The sequence below is a fragment of the Mytilus edulis genome, chromosome 6, assembly GCF_963676685.1.
Source record: "Mytilus edulis chromosome 6, xbMytEdul2.2, whole genome shotgun sequence".
In the NCBI taxonomy this organism is placed as follows: domain Eukaryota; kingdom Metazoa; phylum Mollusca; class Bivalvia; order Mytilida; family Mytilidae; genus Mytilus; species Mytilus edulis.
In genome coordinates, this window is record NC_092349.1 from 46542575 (window position 1) to 46567563 (window position 24989).

Genomic DNA, 24989 nt, shown 5'->3' on the forward strand with positions numbered 1-24989 from the left:
CCAAGAACTTGTAGATTAATATCCCGTACCAACTTCACAATATTTATACAATATGATGGTTTTGAATTAAAGATTCTAGTTACTGACATTGTTTATCATCTTAATAACGAGTAAGAGTGTTCTTTTATTTGACTTTGTAGATAATTGACCATAACTATTCAGGTCATTTTAGATATTCAGAAATATACTTTTGGTGTGACCCAGTACTCATGCAATTCGCTAATGTGTTATTGTGCTTTCGTATTTATATTTTTGTATTTTTGTCTTTCATGTTTGCTAATGTGCTTTGTCTATATGCAATTTTTTTTTTTATATGTTGAAATATATTTTTGTTTCATATTGATCACGATTATAACACACTGTTGACTGTTGTACCCCTATTTTTAACATTTTTTCAAATTATGAATGTTTGTTTTGTACACACTTATCAATATAATATATGTTTATGCGACTGTCCTACATTTAGAGATTAACAAGGTTCAATCCACCATTTTCTACAAAATAAAATGCCTGTACGAAGTCAGGATTATGACAGTAAACCATCCGTTTGATGTGTTTGAGCTTTTGGTTGATTATGGACTGTTCTATTTGAATTTTCATAGGATTTGGGTATTTTTGTTATTTTACTTTTTCCTTTTATATATTTTGTGCATGGTATGACAGCTGTCTCATAAACCAACATATTAACAACTGCATGAACAACCATTTTAAACCAATGGTATTTGATAACATTTAATCGTAATTAGTTAACCCCGTTCCACATGTTCCAAAATAATAAGGGAATAACAAAAAATAATGTAACCTAATTGAATAATGTGATTGGTCTAGAAATTCTGAACAGTTCGTATCTTGTAAAATATGGTTAATCCCATGACATAGTATTTGGTCAAACGACAAGAAAGGGTGAGAAATGAAAAAAATAAATACTATATTGGAATAAATGTGGTGTACCGACAACTTAAACAGTGTTAAAATTTCATAGTATTTGATTAATATTATACATAAGATCAAAGAGAGAGGGGCTATTTTCATAAGCTGTGTTAATTTGTAAAATGTGAGGTTTTAGTGAAACTATTTTACAAAGTTGATATATTTATATGTATATTTTTTTATTTCTAACAACTTTGTTTCTTGTTTTTAAATAGAATATCGTGATACTCCCTCGCATGCTACATGTATGTAACTTGATACACCGAATATTATCAGTAAATCTATATATTCATACAATTCATGTATTCTATTATCAACATTTGAGTTTGATGCTGTAATTGTTTTAAGATACAATTCATTCTTTATCCTTAACAGTTGCTTTGTAATTTTTATTGTACATAGCTGTAATGTGATTTTATAAACATAAACCATTTGAATATGTAATATTACATTTATCAATAAAATCCTTTTAACTTGTTCAACATATTTTTAGTCGTTTATGTGAGTCAACCGAATACATGCTAAGTAAAATTACAAATAACATAAAGAAACAATTTAGACTAAGAACAGAGAGGCTTAGGTAGTTTACCAAGGTTCAAATCTCGTAAATCGATTAATAAATAAACTCATCATAGATACCAGGATAAAATTTTGCATTTTCGCCAGACGCACGTCTACAGAAGACTCATCTGTGACGCTCGAATCCTAAAAAGTTAAGAATGACATAGGACAAAAAAACAGGAAATCGCATGAACGCCAAACAAGAGCAAGATAGTTGTGTCGTCAGGGAAAACGTCTCCTGCTATGCATGTATCATTGGCCGTGCAAATCAACACGATGTCGTAGTTGGTGAAATTTCACAGCAGACGACTATTTGGTATTAGCAGATTTAGACCATGAAAACTTTCGTTGACGATTGAGACACCGACACATTGTTTGGGTGAACATATTCGTAATGGTGAGCGGAAGAGGACAATACTCTTTATAAGTGTTGCATCCGAAATACTTTTCTTAAATTACCCTTTTCAGGAACCGTCATAGCACAAAATTCGCAAGCAAAGAATGTGAAAATATCTAAATATGAAGAATCTATTCTTTTGTTTTTGGTAGACTATTTCACCCAAATGGTATCATCAGCCTAGTAGCAAGTATTTCAGTGTTTTGATAGTGGCATGAATATACAGATATTGTTCTTTTAAGATTTACCTTGATAAAATTTCGAAACTATTTTATATTAAGTAGATATAGCTTCCTCGTGAGGAGTCCTTATTTCTTGTCTAGTTTGCGCTTTACTTTTTTTTAGCGTTTGCATTCGGTTTTAGATTTTCAATTATTTGGCCTCGAGCATATCGGTCATCACTGAGAAGACTTTGTTTGTCGTCATGCGCATCTGATGCAATTATATAACTTTGAATTTTTGATTTTCTAAGGCTTTTCTACCTCAGGAATAGATTACCTTAGCTGTATTTGGCTAAACTTTTTGGTATTTTATATTCTCAATGCTCTTCAACTCCGTACTTTATTTGGCCTTTTTAACATTTTAGATTTTAGTGTCACTGATGAATCTTTTGTAGACGGACGAAACGTGCGTCTGGTGTAAAGACAATAACAATCAAAACCAAGGAGTAAACAAAGACTCACAAAACCAAAGGACATTTATATCAACAGTTATAAATAATAATTAAGAAACAACACGAACTCCACTAAAAAAATATAGATCCTTTCAATCCTGGTATATATGATGAGTTTAATTACTACCTTTAAAGATATCAAATTGGTCGATTCTACTACAATGAATTTTTATGCCCCACCTACGATAGTAGAGAGGCATTATGTTTTCTGGTCTGTGCCTCCGTTTGACAGGATTACTATTCATACGGGAGGGTGTGATTTGGGGTTTACTGAATATTGAATAATGAGCACCAAGGGCATTTTAATGTCATAAAGATATAAAGACTAGAGACACACAAGGCAAGAAAGTAAAGAAAAGAATCTTGGGGATTAAAATGTAAAGAATAGAAGAGAATAAAGGGCAAATAATATAATGAAAAGACAAAAAATATATAAAAAATTAAAGAATACAGAATTGAATGACCCATTCAGATCCTCATTTGGGTATATACTTTAATAATGGTTGTAAGAGAAATCATTATAGCATTAGCAGAGAGTAAGATCAAACATAAAAGTTGTTGGCATGAACGTTGTTGAGACAACTATCCATTAAGACCACATAATAAGCTACGGTGATAACAAGTATAACAAGTATAGGTCATCGCAGAACCTTAAACACTGGAAACCCTCATTCTATAACAGTAATTTATGATTAAAAAAATCAAGAGATTACGTACAGCCTGATTTACGCTAAAACATTGAACGGAAGACTTTTATGTGACTGCATGACCGCATCAAAAACATGTTAAACATGATTAGGAATGCTAGATATCCCTCCCCTGAACTGGAACAGAGGTGTAACATTAGAATAAAGTATACGTCTTAGTAAGAAACTGTTTCACTGGGTAGAGGCAAAAAATAAACGGTTCTTGTATTCCATGCAAATCTAACAAAAATATGCATATAAAAAGTGCATCTTTATCTTATTAGTATGCGAGTTAACGGTCATCAAACGTAATATTTACATGCATTTTATGGATTTTAATAGGAATATCGAATGCTCTATTTATATTATTTTATTTGTCAGTTATTCCTTTACTTTTTGTTTTGCAATCGCGTGTATTATCGACCTCTGAGTTAATATTTAAAAATAATTCAGTACCAGAATCTATGACAAACGAGACGATTTTAATTTCGAAATTATAAATTTCCCCCACCTTAGTAGCAATATACCAACTTCACCTGCATATGGGATATATATTTCCCAACTTATTCGATATTCAAGAGCTTGCAGCTCCTACTCAGACTTTGTAAAACGTCATCAGTGTCTGAGTAGAAAGTTGATGAACCCAGGGGTATGTCAAAGAACGTCTCGTCCTTTTTCTAAAAAAGTTCATCGGAAGGTACCAAGACCTTGTTGATAAATATTCCGTATCAACTTCTCAAATAATACACGATGGTCTTGATGTATAGATTCTGCGTACTGATGTTGTGTATCATCTTAACAACATGTTTTATTGTTCTTTTATTTGTTTTTGTTCTATTATTAAGATTACTTTTACTGTTGAATTGTTTTATGTGATATCCGTTTGACGTGGCTCGGTACTTATACATCTCGTCAATGTGTTTGTATTGGCTTTCATTTTTTGGTGATTTGTTTTGTATATGTGACTCTTTGTATTTCTTTTGTGCTTATAACGTGACTCTGTACTTTAAAAGATCCCGTCAGTATGATATTTGTCTATAATATGTCATTATGATATATTTCTATTATGAATTACTTGTATACGTTGAACCACAAACGTCAAAATCAATCAATGGCGTAGTGGAATTGACAATTTTTGGATTCTCATAAATTCTATGTATAACTTTTGAACTAGTTTGAATCTCGGTCTATTTCTGTAATTTATTCTTACATACTTTTGATTTTTTAACTCTGTATGCGTACATTGCCTATGAAATTTTTTTTTTTAAATTGTTTGTATGCACTTTGAACAACAAATTTATGTGACGTATATAATTTTTCTAACGTCAGACACTCAAATCAATCCATGTGTTCTTAGACAGTAGATGTTATTGTGTCCTGTTAAATTGTTCCCTTTAAAAAGTTTTGGATTCTCATATATACACCTTATCGCTATTCCCGGCTGACCCGTCCGCTTGAACTTTTGACGTCAACAACAATCACTTTTCCATTGTGGCGTCAGACATTTTGTTTTATGACGTCAAAATTTTACGGGAACCTGTGTGATTTCCAGCAATGGCGGACAAATAGCGATAAGGTGTATTCTATGTATAATTTTTGGACTAGTTTGAATCTCGGTCTATTTCTGTAATTTATTCTTACATACTTTTGATTTTTTAACCCTGTATGCGTACATTGCCTATGTAAATTTTAAAATTGTTTGTATGCACATTGAACGACAAATTTATGTGACGTGTATAATTTTTCTGACGTCGGACACTCAAGTAGATCCATGTGTTCGTGGATAGGTTTTTGTGTCCTGTTAAATTGTTCCTTTTAAAAGTTTTGGATTCTCATAAATTCTTTGTATAACTTTTGGACTAGTTCGATTTCTGTAATTTATTCTTACATACTTTTGATTTTTTAACCCTGTCTGCGCTCATTGCCTATGTAAAATTTAAAATTGTTTATAATCCAGGTACTTTTGATAACTATTGTATGCACATTGAACGACAAATTTATGTGACGTATATAATTTTTCTGACGTCAGACACTCAAATCAATCCATGTGTTCGTAGATAGTAGATGTTGTTGTGTCCTGTTAAATTGTTATACGATGATGACTGATGTTCCCATATTTTGACTATTTTATTGATTGTGACTGTTTATTTAACGCATCATGTAAATGTAACGGAATTTGATGAGACTGTTATTAAAGTGAGAGGGTTAGCGCTATAGAACCAGGTTTAATCCACCATTTTCTACATTTGAAAATGCCTGTACCAAGTCAGGAATATGACAGTTCTTGTCCATTCGTTTTTGATGCGTTTTGTTTTTTGATTTTGCCATGTGATTATGGACTTTCCAAATTGATTTTCCTCTGAGTTCAGTATTTTTGTGATTTTACTTTTTAGTATGAACTACTGATTTACAAAAGAAAGAAGTAATTAGTAGATAAATACCATACTAGTAATATATATATTATATTTCAAATATAGCGTCAAACTATGACAGCCTGTAGTTTCACTAGTTATAAAATGCAAGGTTTCAACTTCGTTAGGCAAAGTCCGGCATTAGATGGATTAGGCTATATTTAGTATCGTTTTGGTTATATAGCTCTTGAGTTGATTCGGTTCTTAAATCTTCTTGACTTTCAAATATTGAAGTTTGGGCGTTCCTGATGAAGGTAGACAAAAAAAACGCTTCCGACACATGATATCTACAACGTGTTGTTTTGATTTTTTTGTTTTAGACAGTGCACCTTTTTTTAAATCCTAAAAACAAAAAACTACAGCAATATTTAATATTTAATCCAGTGGAACATATTTTCTGTGACATAAGTTCCAGTGGAACATATTTCCTATGAAATTTGTTCCGGCGGAACAAATGTCATGACGGAACAAATGTTTTGTTACAATTTCAGGTCATTAAAAAAAATGTTCCCAGCTATGAAAACTCATCCAAACATTTACTTGAGTTCATACTGTACGTCACTAAATTAAAAGAAAAGCCTGTGTAAAAAGAAAGTTAATTCATTTAATATTCTTTGATCGTGGAATGTCATAAAAGGTTCAATCAATTGATTGCAACCAGTATAGAAATAATAGAAAGATGGTGGAGAAATTTTTTTCCCGAGGGTATCACCAGCCCAGTAATCAGCACTTCTGTGTTTGCATGAATTATCTTCGATATCGTCAAATTTTTTAATTAACTGTTTAACTGATTACCAAGTCAGGAATCTGACAGTTGTTGTCCATTCGTTTGATGTGTTTTATCCTTTGATGTTGCCATTTGATTAGGGACTTTCCGTTTTGATTTTTCCTCGGAGTTCAGTATTGTTGTAATTTTACTTTTTAGTATTAAACAGGACGGGACCACTACCTTATATGGAAATGCATAAATTCTCTCACATGTAATAATTGTTTATTTACATGTGACGCAATTTATTTTTTACCAATCCACTAAATGAGTAACAATGCATGATGGACTACTACGTGTTTACAATCAACCGAGAACACGTGTTATTTACTAAAATACAACACATTTTTTCGTGCAATGCGGGATTCACAATTTCGCTTAGTGTTTCATTTTGTGTGTCCTCATTTATAGTTCGTAAAATAAAGTATTCCTTCCATGCTCAGATTAATGAAGAGTTGTTTCTATGCGAAGAAAAAAGGGTTTGAATAACCAGATATATAGCCATTAATATATTTGATGATGGCACGGAGATTTCATGTATTTGTCCACCAGCAACGAAACAACAGCGAAAAACAATTACCCATAAGACAAACTTACTTAGTTTTAAAGTAAGCCGTCGATAACAGTCGGTGTTAATATTCACGAGTACAGCAAGATCCGTATAGATAATTAAAGGCAAATGTGTGATCCTTGAATTTTGTGTTCGTAAAAAGGCGAAGAAATATTTACATACATGGCAGTGTTAACAAAATTTACAAGTATTTATTTTTGTCACATTTCAGGATACGAGACTTCCAAACTGTTCCCTTAGTTTTGAAGGTAGTGAAGTCACCAACTGTAGTTTCATTTTGTTTTCGTTTTTTAAAGGACGACATCAAAAGATCGATGTAGGATAAAAAACTTAAATCGAATAGCTTTTTTTTGGGGGGGGGGGGGGGGGGGTTGAAAGTGCTGCAAGTTTTATCAATCACTGAACCTATGACTGCTTACTTTACTAGATTGTGTCTTTTTTGGAAAGATGTCTCATTTGGTACTCATGCCGCTTCTTCTCATTTCTATATACACAAAAAAAAGCACGTTTTAGAATAAAAATAATAGGTAATGTGGTACCCACTGTGATCCATGAGCTTTAAATATTGGATATATTTCAAATACGTCAACATGACAGCAGCCGAACGATAAAAAAAAACCTCTGAGGTATATTTTGTGATAAAACTAGGAACTAACGAACTTTATCGATGGATGAAGCTATACAAAATGTATTAAGCTATATACCGTATCCGCTCAGTGGCGGATCCAAAAAGGGGGGGAGTTCCGGGGGTTGGACCCCCCTTTTTTTGAACGATCAATGCATTTGCCAGAATGGGGACATGTAGTTGGAACCCCCATCCCCTTTTATCCTGGGTTAGGACCCTCATTTTTAAAATGGCTGTATCCGCCCTGCCGCTTTCATAACACTTATTTTTAGCATACTGAATATTATAATGTTTTTACTTTCAGTTCAGGACCTGATAAAAGTTTTACACATCCAGTACAGAAAGAAATGTTTCAATGAAAGTTTTCGTGTTTTTCTAGGCAGAAATGATTTTGGAATGACATTATACAGGTTTAAAAGAGCTCAAAAAATTTCATAGTGGACAGTGGTCATTTCATCTGAAATTTCACTGTTTCAGGTCGTAAAATAATTGCACAGGTACAATGCATACCAATGGAGAAAAACCTGTTCAACAACTTTTAACAAGGCGAAAAAGAAAGTCGAATAGCGAAGCCCGTAAACAATACCTTTTTAATCTGAGCATGCAAATTGAAGATTATGTTATATATTTTACAAAAATCACATTCGCAGAACAAAAACATATATTTTGAGAATCCCAGACACTATATTAGTTGACAGTTCTTTCACTAATTCCACGTGTATTCCGGTTGTAGTAAAATCGTAGTAGCCCACAATGCATTGTAGCTCATTGAGTCGATTGGTCTGTTTTTCAAGGCCGTATTGGCCTTGCGTTTGGGAAATTACTATGCAAATATATTCTGACGTAAAGAAATCTAAAGTTCTCGACCTGTTAAAGAATAACAAAAAATAAAGAATTTAATTAAACCCCATTAAAATTGTTCAGAAAATAAGCTATTTATACAAAGTATTACAACAGCATTTTCAGCACTTTTTCCTAAACGGTTTGAGACCAATCACAACCTTACTATTTTGGTATTGAACCTTGTGATACAATTTAATAGAGAGTCATACAATTATACTCAAGTTATTGTCATTGTTCTGAAACAAGATTGTTTTTCACCAATTTTTGCACCACTATTCCGTAATCATTCCATAACGATACATACACGTATACTCAAATTATTGTCTGACAACCAAATGTCTACAAAGCAGTTTATATTAAAACAAACTTGCGTGTTTGGAAATCTATGACGGAAGACGTATGATGAATTATAACATATGCTATCATAGCTCGTTTTGTCAAATTTATGAAAGGTAGGTTTTCAATTCGATTTGAGTTCGATGCAATGTTCAATAAATCCCTCTGTAGTCCACCACGATCCTGTCTCGTTCTCAATGTCCCGCGCATTTTTCACACGTTGTTCCATAGTATGGCATTGTGAGGGATTATATACTTTTACGTCCAAGCTATCTTTATTAAGGTCAACAATATATTTTTTACGATTTATCGTCCAGAAAAACGAATATGTGTAAACCTCTATTTCAAATTTACGTCCATCTTGGCCATCCAAATATCTTATTGAAGATAGTATGCCGGTATAATCGATTATTCCAATAACATTGCTTTGAACCACGTCACCTATTTTTAGATCTTCTACGCGATGAATATCTCTTTTTTCTATGAAGAGTGACGCTTCTGTCTTTGGCATTGGTCTTCTGATTTCTTCATTCGATACTTCGTCAAAAAAGTCATTGTTGTACTGTTGAACTTTGGCCCAATATGAAAAATGATCTGATCGGTTTGAAAATATAGCCCATTTAGTATCACCAATTCGACTTCTCGCTCTACTTACAACAATGTCAGCTTCAAATGTGCACAAAGGTTTGCAATCCAATACATATATACTTGATTTATGTATATCAATTTCAACATATTCCTCAACAATCTTTCTCGTTCCAAATAATGCCGAAGATCCATAATGGACCAACCGAATCCGCCCTTTTGTCTTTTTATCATTTTCGACCTTGACCTCCGTAACAATACTCGTATGTTTAACACCATAATAGCGATGTGAAAGCACATCACCAATACCAATTTGCCCTAAATTTACCACCTTAACACGGTCAACAGAAAATGGAGAGCTCAGCGCTTTCCTTAATCTCGGCACAATCATTTGAAAAGCCACCGCAAGTAGGACTAATAGAATTATAAGGGGTATTCCGACTGCAGGTACCATTGCAGGAACAACAAAGTGTAAAACGAGGAAAGTTATGATTGATGTCAGTCCAAACGCTCCAAATGTCAGCCACAAGTCTAACAACTTTCCCTTTAAACAAGACTTACAAATCTGTCCATTCTTATAATCTTTAACATGCAAAATTGTCATTACAATACAGTATATTAAATACAAGGCTGCTGCTCCACCAAGAACTAATTCTGGTACTGCTTTACTTAGACCACTGGCAATTTCATCTGAGGAAACGAATAATATTCGAAGTATGCCCTTTGCAATTTTGCTACCAGCACCGAATAATCGAGAAAGAGCATCTGCAATTTTTTGTCTCAGACTTTGCACCTGGAAACTTTCGCCATCTCCCACCACACACCAGGTTGCAAAATGTTCGCAGTTTCCTGTTACTAAATTGTAGGTTTTGAATTTGTCTTTTTTTGTAAGAATGGATTCGGCTCTAGCCACAATTGTATCTGGGTCGTATCTAGGAAAAACGTAGTCTACAATATATATCTCTTTTTCCCTTAAATCAAATTCTTTGGTTTCCTCATGCACTCCTGATCGATCTAAATGTATGAGAACCATTGAAACTTTTGTACCTGTCGTATATTTTATTTCTTTAATTATGGCATGGTGGTCGTACATTCTTTTTAGCTTTCGTTTCGCTTTAATATAAAAGTTGGATTTTTGGCCTGGCATCGATATGTGCTGACCTTTCTTTAAACTTGAGACATTTTCCACTCTCTTTGGTTTTGAACAATTGGCACAGCTCTTTTTGTTACACTTTTCATGTTTATCCAATTGGCCAATCGCATTTTCTAGGGCAGAATATGCGTCGCCCTCTGTATTTGTTGTCTGAATGAAAGATACGTTGTTATGTGCTGATGTGTCATAATGTTGTCCAATCTCAGCAACGATTTCCTGGATATCCACATCACCGTCATCACTTTGTAAAGGATCTTCATCTGACAAATCATTCACCAGTTCTTCATTCCCGAAGTCGTTGTTAGGTAAAGATGCATATATCTGTGCCATATTCAACCTGTTCAAAATATCAAATAGTTTGATAGATATATATCATTCCATATTGATAAAATTTTAGTAGGTATTTCTAATGGGCTTGTGAATAAATAAGCATATTCACCTGCGGAAAAAGTATATTCACCGCGCAAAACGTCGCGTGCTAATACGTGCATAATTTTGGTAAAAAACGTTTGATGTACAATTGGTTTTGGTAAATAATTGCAACTACATACATTTCTCTCGGTATATGGAATAAAACCATTACTGTCTTTTGTTTCGGTAGATATGTGGTTTCATTGACTTTTGCAAAAAAACTGATATTCACTACGTTCGTTGGCCTCAGTGAATATCAGTTTTTCAAAAGTCAATAAATCTACATATTTACCTCATCAAAAGACAGTAATTGTATAATATTCTAGATATGACTTGAACGATTTTCACAACACAAAAAGTCTGAGTCACACTCATTAAACTCTACATAAGTATTATAAACATGTTATAATTATGAAATTTACCTCGTGTCATAGTTAAAATAAACTTAAACATAATACACATATAACATACACCTACCCAACTCTTGATCAGTTAATAGATATATTGGTATTTTCTAAATGTTAGACTCTAAAAATTGACTCCATGGTCATCCGTAAACTGTTCTTTTGTAACAAAAATTAGTCAATTTGCCAGTGAGGGATGTGAAAGTACAGACTAACAGGTTATCTACACATTAATATTGTGAATTGCTGCTGCACGTCACAATGAGAAATTTTTGACGAATTTGTGAACATTTCAGAGATGCTTCATATTGTGTCGAGCAACAGCTATTTTACCTTATCAATATAGTTAATAATTTGTTATCGATTTATCGGGCTGTTTGTGTGTGGTTCTTTTTAGGATAGAAACAAACGTCTTTCTTTGTTTCACCAGCAAGCGGAAATGGACTTTACAGGTGTAATACCACCATTGATTTTCTCCTATTAGTCTTTGTTAAATTTGCACAACTACATATTTTGTAACATTTCACTTAAATAGCAAGAAATTTGTATCACATGAAGGTACACACAAGGTCAAAGGTGCAAGTATACTGTTTAGCTTTCCATTTTAAGTGTAACTAGAACACACCCGTGATATCGCGGGTCCGTGACTGATATATAACTATGCGTATGCCTTATTTTAGCATTGGTATTGTCATCTGATAAAGTCATGCCGATTATAACATGTATAAGGTGCACAGTTTTCTCTGCCTTCAAAATCTTTCTGTTTGAACCCGTCGACCTGGAACCTATCAATTATTGGTAATATTAATAATTTGGAAAACAAAAGGGCCTGGAATGGAGTATTTTTTACTCAACAGTATACAGCAAAATTCTAAATACACTGTTTGGTGGTGCGCCTGTCAGATGCGGAACGTACAGATAAGGTAATAGGTAACAGGTGAATATACTATTGGTATCGGTGTCGGAGTCGATCCGGAACTTCTTAATTATTGGCAATATTAATTACGTGGAAAACAAATGGGCCTAGTATGGTGTAATTTTTAATCAACACCATTGTACTATATTAGTTATATATAAAGTTGAATTCTTTGATTCATCGTTTTTACGTGATGACGGCTGACAAATTGGACCTCGTAATTTTAGTATTATAGATACCACTATTGATTTCCCCTATTAGTTTTTGTCTCCAAAGGGGGTTTCAATGTCCTTATGTAAAACTTAAGTTAACGCCATGTTCTAGAGAGGGACAGTAAAAGTTTTATCCAGTCCAGTACTATAGAAAAACAAGAATGTGTCCACAGTACACGGATGCCCCACTCCCACTATCATTTTCTATGTTCATTGGACCGTGAAATTGGGGGGTCAGAACTCTAATTTGGCATTAAAATTAGAAAGATCATATCATGAGGAACATGTATACTAATTTTCAGGTTGATTGGACTTCAACTTCATCAAAAACTACCTCGACCAAAAACTTTAACCTGAAGCGGGACAGACGAACGAACGAACGAACGGACGAACGGACGAATGGACGCACAGACCAGAAAACATAATGCCCCTCTAGTATCGTAGGTGGGGCATAAAAATTTATATACATTTCATGGAATATAAGAAGATAAAAATTACCGGAAGTTAACCAAGCAAATTTCCCCCTTTTTTTACCTGTATACAAGCTTTATAAGCCATGAAAAACCCCAGTGGAAAGGGATATATAGAGTTGCAAAACTTGTTTCCCAATCCACTTTAAATAAATATGTATAAATTTAACATTAAAATATTCTATAGAAACCCGAAATAAAAAAAAATGATGCTTTGAATTAGGTATTACACCTATATGTCCAGATGAAACTTATTAACAGTGGGTCAAACATTATGTAGTCGATCAAGACTATTTTTACATCACAAAAACCGGATATGCAGTTTTATGAATGGATGAGAAGAGTTATATAGGTACAGGGATCATAAATATAAAGTTTCTTCATTAATCTAGAATACAACATTTTTTAATAATGTATTCAAAACACACAAGTAATAAATGGTGCAATGTATGTAATCATTAATCATGTGGTTTTTATCAGGCCGCAGCTCCATCCCTTTGAATTATATCTTAATCTAAACAAATAACAACCAATAGACGTAGCTTATCAAATGTACTTTCCTTTTACATATGTATCATACGTTAAAAAACAAGAATACAACGATTGTTGTTTCTTAAAATTAATCCAAAGATAAATTATATTGACCATATAAGTCAAATACAAAGATTAATTTCGCATTGTAGAAATATTGTGTTAATTTGGTGTCGTACAGATTGATTTCTACCATTCAGTCTGTTTTTTAAAAGGAAAATAGCGTTATATGGAAAACATCTACACAGTTAATTTAGAATTCGAGTATATGAATAATACGGTCCTATAAGTTATAAAGACATACCTATCAATCTTAGGATTTCACCAATTATAAATGAACAACTATGATCGCGATATTCAAGTGGCACATTAAATTGTACCTTTCATTTTCTATAAATAAACTTCGGAAATTCCCGGAAATTCTCAATTTTAAACATTGATAAAATCTTTTTAATCGATAACATGCAGTTACATAACAACTATAATGGAGGGTCACAGAAGGGAAGTACCATATACAAATAACAGCCGCCGTGTTGCTAATGTCCAAGTTGAAATTAGATTATAAGTCGCATTGGGTAATGTTACAATCGAGAAAAGGAGGATACGATTGTGGTAACAACAAATGGAACATGTGACATGTATTGCATACCTGTCAGAAGTTCGTAAAACTCAAGGGAATACTCTCAGGGAATACTTGACCTTTACTTTTTTTTGGATATGTTTTCTTCTTTCTGTTGCCACTTTTTTCAACGGACATTCCAGAATTTACAGAATTGTCATTATGTTTCAAAGTATAGTACCCTAAATGCCTGAATCGCTCCCGTGGCAATTATAAGATATTGTCTGAAAATTTGAGCATTTATAAAATCTATAAATTTTGAAACAGTTCGCATTGAAGTTCTAGATAATAGTTTAACGATCATTTATAATTAACTATTAGGGGTGATGGTTTTGTTTAAAAGTATATTCTTGTTTCCAACTTTGAGGTGAAAATATTTTGACACTTACAAAGAAAGAAAAAATCAGAATCTAATATTAATATTCGTCCCTGTATATTTTGAAAACTGGCCAATCAGAGTCAATGGTTTCCTAGGCCTAAGGGAGAAGAAAATCCCTTCACTTTATATTCTTTACTAAATCTAAACTAATTTCGACCAATGGACTTGGCGGATGCTTTGTACTTTTACACGTAAAAAATGAATACACCGCTTGTTATTTTTTAACATTAATTTAATGACAAATATGATGAGCACCTACATCGATTCTACAAAGATTTATTTGGCATATTTAATGTTTTCTTAATTTGCTGTTGTACAGAACATCTAACGTTTGAGCTGAACGTTCAGCTTGGTTTTTTTACACGGAAAATGGACGTTTTATCTCTCCATATTATATATATAGAATATATGAAGAACAAGAAAAAGAAAAAGACGAAGCAGAAAAGTTTATTTTCCATTAAATGGGCCCACAAGGAGAATAGTACAATATAAAACATAAATTTGCAGTAACATAAAGAAATAACCACTCTCAGGTTCAACCTAACATGAACAAATTTCTAAGATAAATTTGCAATGTATTAGCTCAACTGCAAAAGCCACCAAGGAACGGTGCTGCATGGCAAGGTGGGAGATAGACATGGTATACATGAATGTAACACTAAATAATCTTATTACGATATTATGAGCAGATGTACAAACCTGGTATGTCATGCTCGTGCCTGACGCAGAAGGGGTTGATACATATTGGAAATATGACCCGTCAGTATACATGATAAAGACTTACCTACCAATCTTAGGATTTCACCAGTTATAAGAAACTACTATGATTGCGTCATTCCAGTTGCAAACATGAATTTTACCTTTTATCTTCTATAAATAGAATTCGGAAATTCCCGGTATTTCACAACTGTTACATAGATAAAGTATTTTCAATCGATAACATGCAGTAACATAATAACTAATGAAGGGATTAAAGAGGAAAGTACGATATACATGTAACAGCCGCTGTGTTGCTAGTTTGCAAGTTGAAGTTAGATAATAAGTCATTCGGTAATGTAACGATCGCAAAAAGGAGAACACGACAACAAATTGAACATGTGACGTGTGTGTCACATATATAAATAAACTCATCATAGATACCAGAATTAAATTTTGTATTTACGCCAGACCCGGGTTTTGTTTACAAAAGACTCATTAGTGACGCTCGAATCCACAAAATTAACAAGGCCAAATGAAGTACGAAAATGAAGAGAATTGAGGACCAAAATTCCTAAATATTTTACAGCTATGGTAATCTATTCCTGAGGAAGAAAACCCTTAGTATTTTAAAAATATAAATGTTTTGTAAACAGTTATTTATAAATATGACCATATAAACGATCATTCATGTCAGCACAAAAGTACTGACTACTGGGCTGGTGATTATATAATGCATACGTTGTGTACAAGTTGTAATGTTGTACAAAAAACTTTTTTGTACAAGTTATCAGTGTTTTATGAACCGCTGAACACAAAAGGATGAGTCCAGCACACAGTCTTTTGTTTCGCATATTGCTGTCATAATTCAACAACTATATGATACAGTCTAATACTGAGCATTGATTCAAAAATATTATACATTTTTGTTATAAGAACACAAAACGACTTTTTATGGATATGGTATAAGAAGAAAAATAAGATTAGAATTTAAACCATTCAGGTATCATCCTTCCAAATTACTGTACAAATGATAGATCCTTGTTTTACTTGCTCGGATACTAATAATTAAAAACAATATTTTGGTATCTATTCTATATTCTCAAAACTACATATGTACAGTTGTGCTACAAATCTACAACTCTCAGTGTTTGGCTACACGTGCTGTTCTTATCTATATTCATGCATATTCATTAGCTATGCCCGTAGGCGTGTCAAAATCATACGCGATAATGACCAGCCAGTACACACTGTAATGATTTCATTAACCAGTATTAATAAAAAACATAACACAAAACAATAGTACGAAATATTTGGTTGAAATATATACAATTGAATTTAAAACATAAAACTGATACATTTAAGAAGATACACTTGTATCACCTGGTACAAGAAGCTGTGTATCAAAAAACTTATAACTTATACAAAAACCCGGTACAACTTATAATTAGTACAAACTTACATCTTGTACACTACATATATATGTATATGTCGTGTACCATGGTACATGTTATTATTTTGTATACGTAACTAATTGTACAAACATTTTTTGTGAGTAATTACTTGTATGATGTCATCATACAAGTTATTACTTGTACAAATACAATTATACAAGTAATCACTTGTCCAATTTGTATTGAGAAAAAGATAATGACTTGTACAAATCATTATTCTACAAAGGCCTATTTCTTGTTACAACAAAACTTTCCCTTTAAACAAATAATTTACAATATGCGCATAAGTATAAACTTGTAACATGTTAGTTATTTTCATTTGATAAATATGGTAGCCAATGTGTACAGTTTAGTAGGGTATTAAAGGATAAAAATGGAAAACATCATAGAAAAGAAAGTTCATGGTGAAATAAATAAATAGTGAGATGACAATAAAATCTTCTAATAATTCAGTATTCACTTGTGAAAGATAAAGATATACTGTAAGTAAAAGGATAAAGTTAAGTTAAGTTCCAAAAACACAGTACTCCAAAAATATTTTTTGGGCATGATGTTTTGAATGTAGCAGGAATTAATAAACACATTTGCAAAGTAGACGAAATTATTTGATCAACTTTACCCTCTGATTAGAACAGCACACTCTGGGGTTAACATTGGTCACTGAGGCATACAAATAATCATTATATTACGTGGTTAAAACCCATAATTTGCATACCGGTCAGAGGAATTCTTGACATTTACTATTCATTTGGTTATTTTTTTCTCCATCTGTTGCCACTATTTTCACATACATGTATGTGTCACATATATATTGCATACCGGTCAGAAAACTTTCGAAAGAATACTTGACCTTTGTTGTTAATTTGGTTACTTTGTCTTCTTTCTGTTGCCACTTTTCCCCACGGGTATCTCAGTATTTACGTAATCGTCATTATATTGTTAAAGTAGAGTCGCCTAGAACATGATGTAGAAGTCTTGATGGTTAAACCTGGAAATTATAAGATTGAAAAACTTTATCTTAATTGTTCGAATTCAGTGTGTTTTTAAAATTTTGGTTACTGTAACAACAGAAACAAAATACTAGTACAGTAATACGGTATGTCATTGATCATTTATCTTTTTGAACAAGAGCGAAACATAAAAAAAACCTATAAAACACACAAATAAAAACAAACAAAGTTGGAATAAATAAAATTAAAAAAAAAAGAACAGAAACAAAACAAATGAAAAAATACAAAATAAAAAAATATATATATATTGTTCCTTTTCGATGGTCAGAAGGTTTTCTTTTATTTTCACGGTCATTGCCATAGAAGCATTTACGTAGACACTGTTAACATATTTGATTCAGTGTTTTGCATTTGCGCCAATCTGTATTTCATTTGCGTTTATTATTTTATTTAATTTGCGCCGATTGTGTACAGGTAGATTACAGGTGAAAGTTTTTTTTCTTATTTCTTATTTATCATTATGAATCTCTTCTGTTGACAATTATAACATGTATAAAGCTATTGTTCCCTGATCACCACGGGGAGGTGAAGTAAGAATCTCAAGCAAAACAAGTCAATTTATGCGAATGAAACGATTTCTGCATTTGTTGAATTCTGGAAAATATGAATAAATACTTAATCAACAAATGAACATGTATCACTCCGATCTTCTGTTTAAAATATGTTCTAGTGACCGTAAAATTGTGATTTATTTTAGCATTCTTGACAGCTACAACATCCCCATTCGGTTCCGGTGATCCCCTTTTATAAAGTATGGAAATGCATGTATTTTAATTCCGGTACGTAATTTCTAATTATTTCATGACGTCTAATGAATTTTTAATCTTTTTGTGACTCAATTGTACTCCCTTTGCAGTGGGAACAGGTTCGTCTACATGGTCTCAGTACTGTCTACTGTCATCTGGCAGTAATAAATACGCCACCCCTGAGATGCTTCTGTAATGTAATATTTTAGGAAAGAGTAGCCTAAACTTGTACCAATCCTTTGTGGTTGTTAGTCGTAAGCAGCCGTATTTTAAATGTTGACGACTTCCGCTCAACAAGGCTAAATTTTTTGGCAAGAACGAATTGTCTACCTATAATTGCAACGCTCCAACGAATGAATCTGACAACAAATAATGAGTGTCAGCTATGTTCCTCAAATGCGATTGAGAATATCTTTCACGTTATGTTAGATTGTCCTTTTTTCTCGGCTATCAGAAAAGAACAAGTATTAACATACAAGCATGTTTCGAGAATTTTTAAATGGATATCTGTTTTTCAGAGTTGCCACCCTTATCACAAATACAGTTCATGATAGGTGATCTGGGCTACTTGTATTCTCCAGACTTGGGTACAATAGTTTAGATAAGATCGTTAAAAAATACCTTGTAGACGTAATGAATGAACGTTCTTTTCAAATTGATAAGATTTCCAATGTATAATATCTTGAACTGTGTATGAACTTTTTTAGTTTTAAGTTTGATTTTTTTAAATCTGTTATGGATGAAAGATTTCAAAGTATTTATGCATATGAAATTGTCACTGTAATGTACTTTTACGAAATAACCAATTTATTATATGTTAGCGTTAATTTTATTTATAAGACTTATAAAGCCTTTTGCAAGTATTTTATACCATTTTTACTACAATCATTTTATGTTGTTTGTAAATACTATGATGTGCATTTTTGATGACGCAGGTGTCAGTACCCCGCTGGCGCTTGCCCCCGTTGTAAAGGGGTAGTTTCACAATAAAAAATATATAAAAAAATATATATATATTCTGTTGTCGTTTTCTTTGCATGAAGGTTGTTTCGGTAAATTCTTGTCATTGTCAGTGCGATGCACCCCTTTATTGGATAGATGTAATCACCTTGTCTTTTGAATTGAAATGCCGAACGTGATTTGATTGTGTATTTCTAAAGCGTATTTCCTGTTTCCGAGATGTATTCTACATCCTTCAATGCTTTCCGGTTGAGCGTCTATCAGCGCCCCTCTTTTCTGATTCATTTTGCTTCGAGTTAAAATCCTCTGTTATTATTACAGATACAAGTGTATGTATAGCTATGAAAATAAATGATATATGTATATTTATGCATGACAATAAAAACAATATCCTTTGATGAGTGTATAAGGTAAGATAAAGACAAGCGTGAAGGTAAACATGTCAAATAATAATGTGTTATGTTAGGATTATATTTACTTTCATAACCTTCGTTATGAAATATTTAAATATTTAACCCATTTCCATTTTCAATTTTAATCAGTGACAATTTAAGTCAATTGTAAATTTTTCATTTTTATTGACATAAAATTTAGCTGAAATTTAATTAAAAAAAACAAAACTACACATTTTTATTTGAAAATGTATCCGCTCCCTCAGTTTGACTCGGTTCGATATTGCTTTGACATCAGTGTCATTTTCAATATGCATAAAGAAGTGGGAACATTGAAAAGGGAGGGCAAATAGATATTTGTTAACTAATAGGTTGTTACAGACTGTTTCGAGTATTTACGTTAAGGAGGGGTGTCAGATGCTTTCAGTGTTGAAGATGTGGTTGTATTTGGTCCGACATACAGGTGTCGTTCATTTCGTGAAAAGAGTTTTCATCATTTACCCATGCAATCGACAAGAAGGAGACCACAATCATATACTTAACTTTATATTTTTAGGTAACTGCAGATGAATGATGGTGAAGGGAGATAATGTGTAATGGTGGACAAGGACATACAACTGTTGAGGACATAATCATAGAAGACAATTTCGATACAAAACATTTTGTTTTAATTTTGTCTGAGGTTGGGGGATCAGTTGAAATGCGGGTAGGGGGAAGATTTGAAAGCTTTACACGGAGAATCTAACATTGATATTGTTAGCGTGACAGCAAATACAATTATTATGAAATCTATTTCATATGCATGTTTTAGGATTAATTTTAAAAAAAAAATATAGTTAAATCGATAAAAATAAAGTTATTATTGTCAAAAATATTTCGGCTAGTGGTATAACAGAACTTTTTCGTTTAAAACAAAGTCGCCTTTATCTCAGATTAGAGGGGTGGTTGATTTAATAAGTACGTTGTTACATGAGCTTATTCAAGTCATTTTGGTTCCATGCTCGGAAAATCAATGCTATATGACTTTCAACAAAATTCCTATTGTGACGTAATGAAAAAAGCGACCATGTCTGATGACTTCAATTAGAAAGAACATATCTTTCTGCAAATAAATTGAAAAATAGGATCAACATTGTCTGCATATTGTCTAAAAATCATTAGAGAAACCGATTTCACCACCAAATTTCGTGCTATATGACGTCTTAATCGAATTTTGACCGATAAACAACTGAGACCACACGTCAGAAAATGGATATAAGAATTAAATTCAGGTTTACCGTTTATTTGGTATGTGCATATATTATATACATGTATGTCTAACAACGGTACTTAAATGTTTATTCTTTGATGTAATGGATTTATAGATGTTAATCGTTTTCATAACATTGTGGACGAGACCATTCTTGACGCGTCAGGTTATCAATTGACTGGGTCAAATTATATGAAAGCTCATCTGTAACGCTGAATTATCACCTCGTACTTGATTTAGACTGACATTTAAACTATGGGGTCGCCAAAGGTTATAAACGATTAAAATCAAATGATACGAATAACTAGCAGAGGACTTAACCTTGTGTGTTGCTTTCAAAAATTATCCCAGGCAAAGATTACCTTAGCCGTATTTGGCACAACTTTTTTTGGAATTTGTGATCCCTAATGCTCTTCAACTTTGTACTTGTTTGGCTTTATAAATATTTTGATATGAGCGTCACTGGTCGATGTTATGTAGACGAAACGAGCGTCTGGTGTACTAAATTATAAACCTGGTACCTTTGATAACTATTAACGTTGAATACTTAAGCATTATTTTTGTCTTTATAGGCACATGCATGAACTATACTCTGTTATTCTTATTAAATGAGTTGTATTGAGTGTGTTTTGGGCGTGAACCTTCCTTTGGATATAACTTGACATTTATGAATGAGATTTTAGATTTTTTTTTGTGGTACATACTTCTTGGTCTTTATTCTGCCAATCATTTATTGTTGTGGCGTGTCTTCATTTGCATATTTGCATTGTTTTATTATTCATTTGCATAATCATGCGATATGATTCTCTCAGCCAATCAGATTGGAGAAGTGGACTACCACTATACTACTCATGACCAATACATTTTTTTCAGCTTGTTTGCAATGGAAACATCCTGAATATGCATAATATATTTGTCACTGGGCGGTAAGGAAACGACAATCTTTGAAAATATTTTAACATCAAAACGACAACACAACATTAGGGACGATATCAAAAGTTCAATGTAGGATAAAAAACTTCGATTTAAGTTTTTTTTATCCTACATCGATCTTTTAATGTCGTCCCTTACAGGACTACAATATAAATAAATAGAACACAATTGACAAAGAAACACACGAATAATAGCTAACAAAAGGCAAGTTTAAAATTGTTAATACGCCAGAAGTGCATTTTGTCCACACAAGACTTACTAGTGACGCCCAGTTACAAAAGTTGAACAGCATCGAGGACCAAAAGTTCAAAAAAAGTTGTGCCAAAAACGGCCAGGGTTTTCTGTTAGGTACCAGAACATCCCTATTATTTAGAATAATTTATACTTTTGCAAACAGTAAATTTTATAAAATGACTATACCAAAGATGTACATGATACAACTGAAGTATTAGCTAATAACAGGAAACAACCGAAACCCGACAAAATGCAACACATCCAAATAAGTTTAAACCTCAACGCCAAGTCTTACAAAATCTTATTTATTTTTAAATAGTTTTTGAGAACTTTAACTGGTCAATGATAAAGCTATGAAAAGTCAAGAGAGATCATTTTCCCGCCAAAATTTTAATGGCTAATATTTCGAAAACAAGCACATGGACCCCTATATTGTTTTTTTTTTTTTATTCCTCCATTCATCTTCTATCAATATATACTAGTGTTATGAAAAGTTATTTATTTAGAAACTGAGCAGCGAACATCCTTAAGCGACGTTTACAATATGATTGCTGTAATAGTTAAATGTGATCGACAAATGAGTAAACCAAAGTTTAAAAATTGTACAAGTTTCAAAAACTTTGATGAGCAGACTTTTTTGTATGATCTCCAAATGTATAAACTGGGATATTGATAATTTTAGCTTCATTCAAGTAGCAAACAAACACGCACCTTTTTAAGAACAGAAAAGTTTTGCCTGAACAAATACCGTATATGAATGAATATAAGAACTGAAGTCAGAGAATGTTATATAACAAGGTATAAAAATTCATTAACAAAAAAAAACTGGGAAGCTTATACAGCTCAGAGGAATTGTGTAACCAAATTAAAAAAAAAAAACAATCTGTTACACCCACTGTATTGAAAGTTGTTCAGGCGTCTATAAGGCAAAAGATTTTTGGCCTTTGGTTAAACCCTTTCTTACGAATAAAAGAATAACAATTTCTTTGTTGATGTAGCGAAGAACATTGCTGATAACGACATCGTTATAGATGAAAAACATCCAAGTATCGATGCAATTATAAAAAATATACAGACTTGTCATCACCAGCACTAAATTTTCAACCAGTAAATGATCATTTTGTTTTGAAACGAATGAATAAAATAAATGTCAAGAAAGCAACAGATATTGACAGAATATCACCAAAACTATTACACTATGCTAAACCTGTAGTTACGAAACCAATAACTGATTTTGTAAATTTAACATTGCCTTCTACCCCAGTCTTTCCCGACTCATCAAAATTGCCAAGGTGGCACCGATTCATAAAAACACAGTGTACTTGAAAGGGGTAATTACAGACCAGTGAGTGTACTTCACTCAATTCCCAAAAGTTTTGACAAGCAACTTTCGGAACAGTTCAAAAATATTTTTAATTTATTTTTTGCAGCATTAAGAGCAGATTTTGGCTGTCAATCCACTACACTAAGAATAATCGAGGACGGGAAGAAAGCCTTAGACAATGACAAATACCTAGCAGCAATTTTAATGGACCTAAGTAAAACGTTTGACTGTTTACCTCATGATCTGTTCATGAAGTTGAAATACTATATGGTCTATAAGTGAATCTGCTCTCCAATTACTAGACCTGACTAGTAGAAAACAATGTGTCAAAATAGGTAAAAGTAGTAGTCAAATGCTTGACATTTATAAAGTGTACCACAGGGCTCTATACTAGGCCCTGTTTTATTTAATATTTTAATAAATGATATTTTTCTCTTTGTAAAAAAACTGTGACTTATATAATTATGCAGACGACAATACCCTTTCAAAACCTGGATCTTCTTTGACATCAGTTATCATATCCTTGGAGGAGGACAGTGGTTCACTAATCTCATGGTTCTCACAAAATAAAATGCAGGCTAATCCAGAAAAATTTCAAGCCATAGCGATTGGTAGTAAAATACATAAAACATGTAAAAACAACAGTCTTCAACTTAAATGGAAACAACATCAATTGCGATAATGAAGTAAAACTACTTGGAGTAACCATTGATTTTAAACTTGGCTTTAACCAATACATATCTAAAATCTGCAAAAAAGCAGCCAGACAGTTAAACGTTCTGAAAAGAATTTTATCACACTTGAACAAACTGGTAAAAATGACAATTTCCATTCTTTCATCATGTCAAACTTAAATTACTGTCCACTCACATGGCATTTTTGTAGTGAGTGCAACACAAAAACAAATAGAAAAACTGCAAGAACGAGCGCTCAGATTCATCTACAATGACTACAATAACTCATATGAACAACTACTTAAACAATCTAAAACTACCGACACCTAAAATTAGAAGCATGAGAACCATGGCATTATAAACTTACAAAACTTTGACAAAATCCAGTCCAGAGTTCTCACATAATATATTAAATTTTAAAGATAACTCATATAATTTTAGATATAAACTCACAGTTGATTTACCACATCCAAGAACTACAAGCCATTTTAAATTTGCGGAAGAGCAACCTTTTGTATTTATATTCAAATTTTGCTCGTCCTGAATATGCATCAAATATTTTCAACTGGACACCAAGAAAACAACATTCCATCAACATTAAAAAGCGAATAGAAACCAACATCACTGAAAAATATGATATACCAACCAATCGTTGAGTAGTAGATATATAGACGCATGATAAATAATCATAAGAAAAACATAACAACTTCAGTTTTGTATTTAAGATACAGCAGTGTTCATTCCGAATTGAGTTCAATACAATGTTCGATAAAACCCTCTGTAGTCCACCAAGAACCTTTCTTGCCCTCCATGTCTTTAGCGTTTTGAACACGTTGCT

General features: G+C 32.6%; 1 protein-coding gene across 5 annotated transcripts; it reads right to left on the reverse strand.

The window, feature by feature from the left end:
- Positions 1–8191: 8191 nt before the first annotated feature.
- LOC139527778 (uncharacterized) lies at positions 8192–17620 on the reverse strand. Of its 5 annotated transcripts, none has more exons than XM_071323451.1 (2): positions 17345–17620; positions 8192–10874 (listed from the first exon to the last, which is right to left on the reverse strand). In XM_071323451.1, exon 2 carries the CDS (start codon positions 10865–10867, stop codon positions 8924–8926), a length of 1944 nt encoding a protein of 647 aa, XP_071179552.1. In that variant the 5' UTR covers positions 10868–10874; positions 17345–17620; the 3' UTR covers positions 8192–8923. The 5 variants fall into 5 exon arrangements, with proteins under 5 accessions (XP_071179552.1, XP_071179550.1, XP_071179549.1 ...); XM_071323449.1 differs by lacking the exon at positions 17345–17620 and adding an exon at positions 15179–15374; XM_071323448.1 differs by lacking the exon at positions 17345–17620 and adding an exon at positions 15264–15369.
- Positions 17621–24989: the final 7369 nt, after the last annotated feature.

Excerpts from the sequence above, each read along its gene's own strand:
- LOC139527778 (XM_071323451.1), bottom strand. The coding sequence starts at position 10,867 with ATGGCACAGATATATGCATCTTTACCTAACAACGACTTCGGGAATGAA.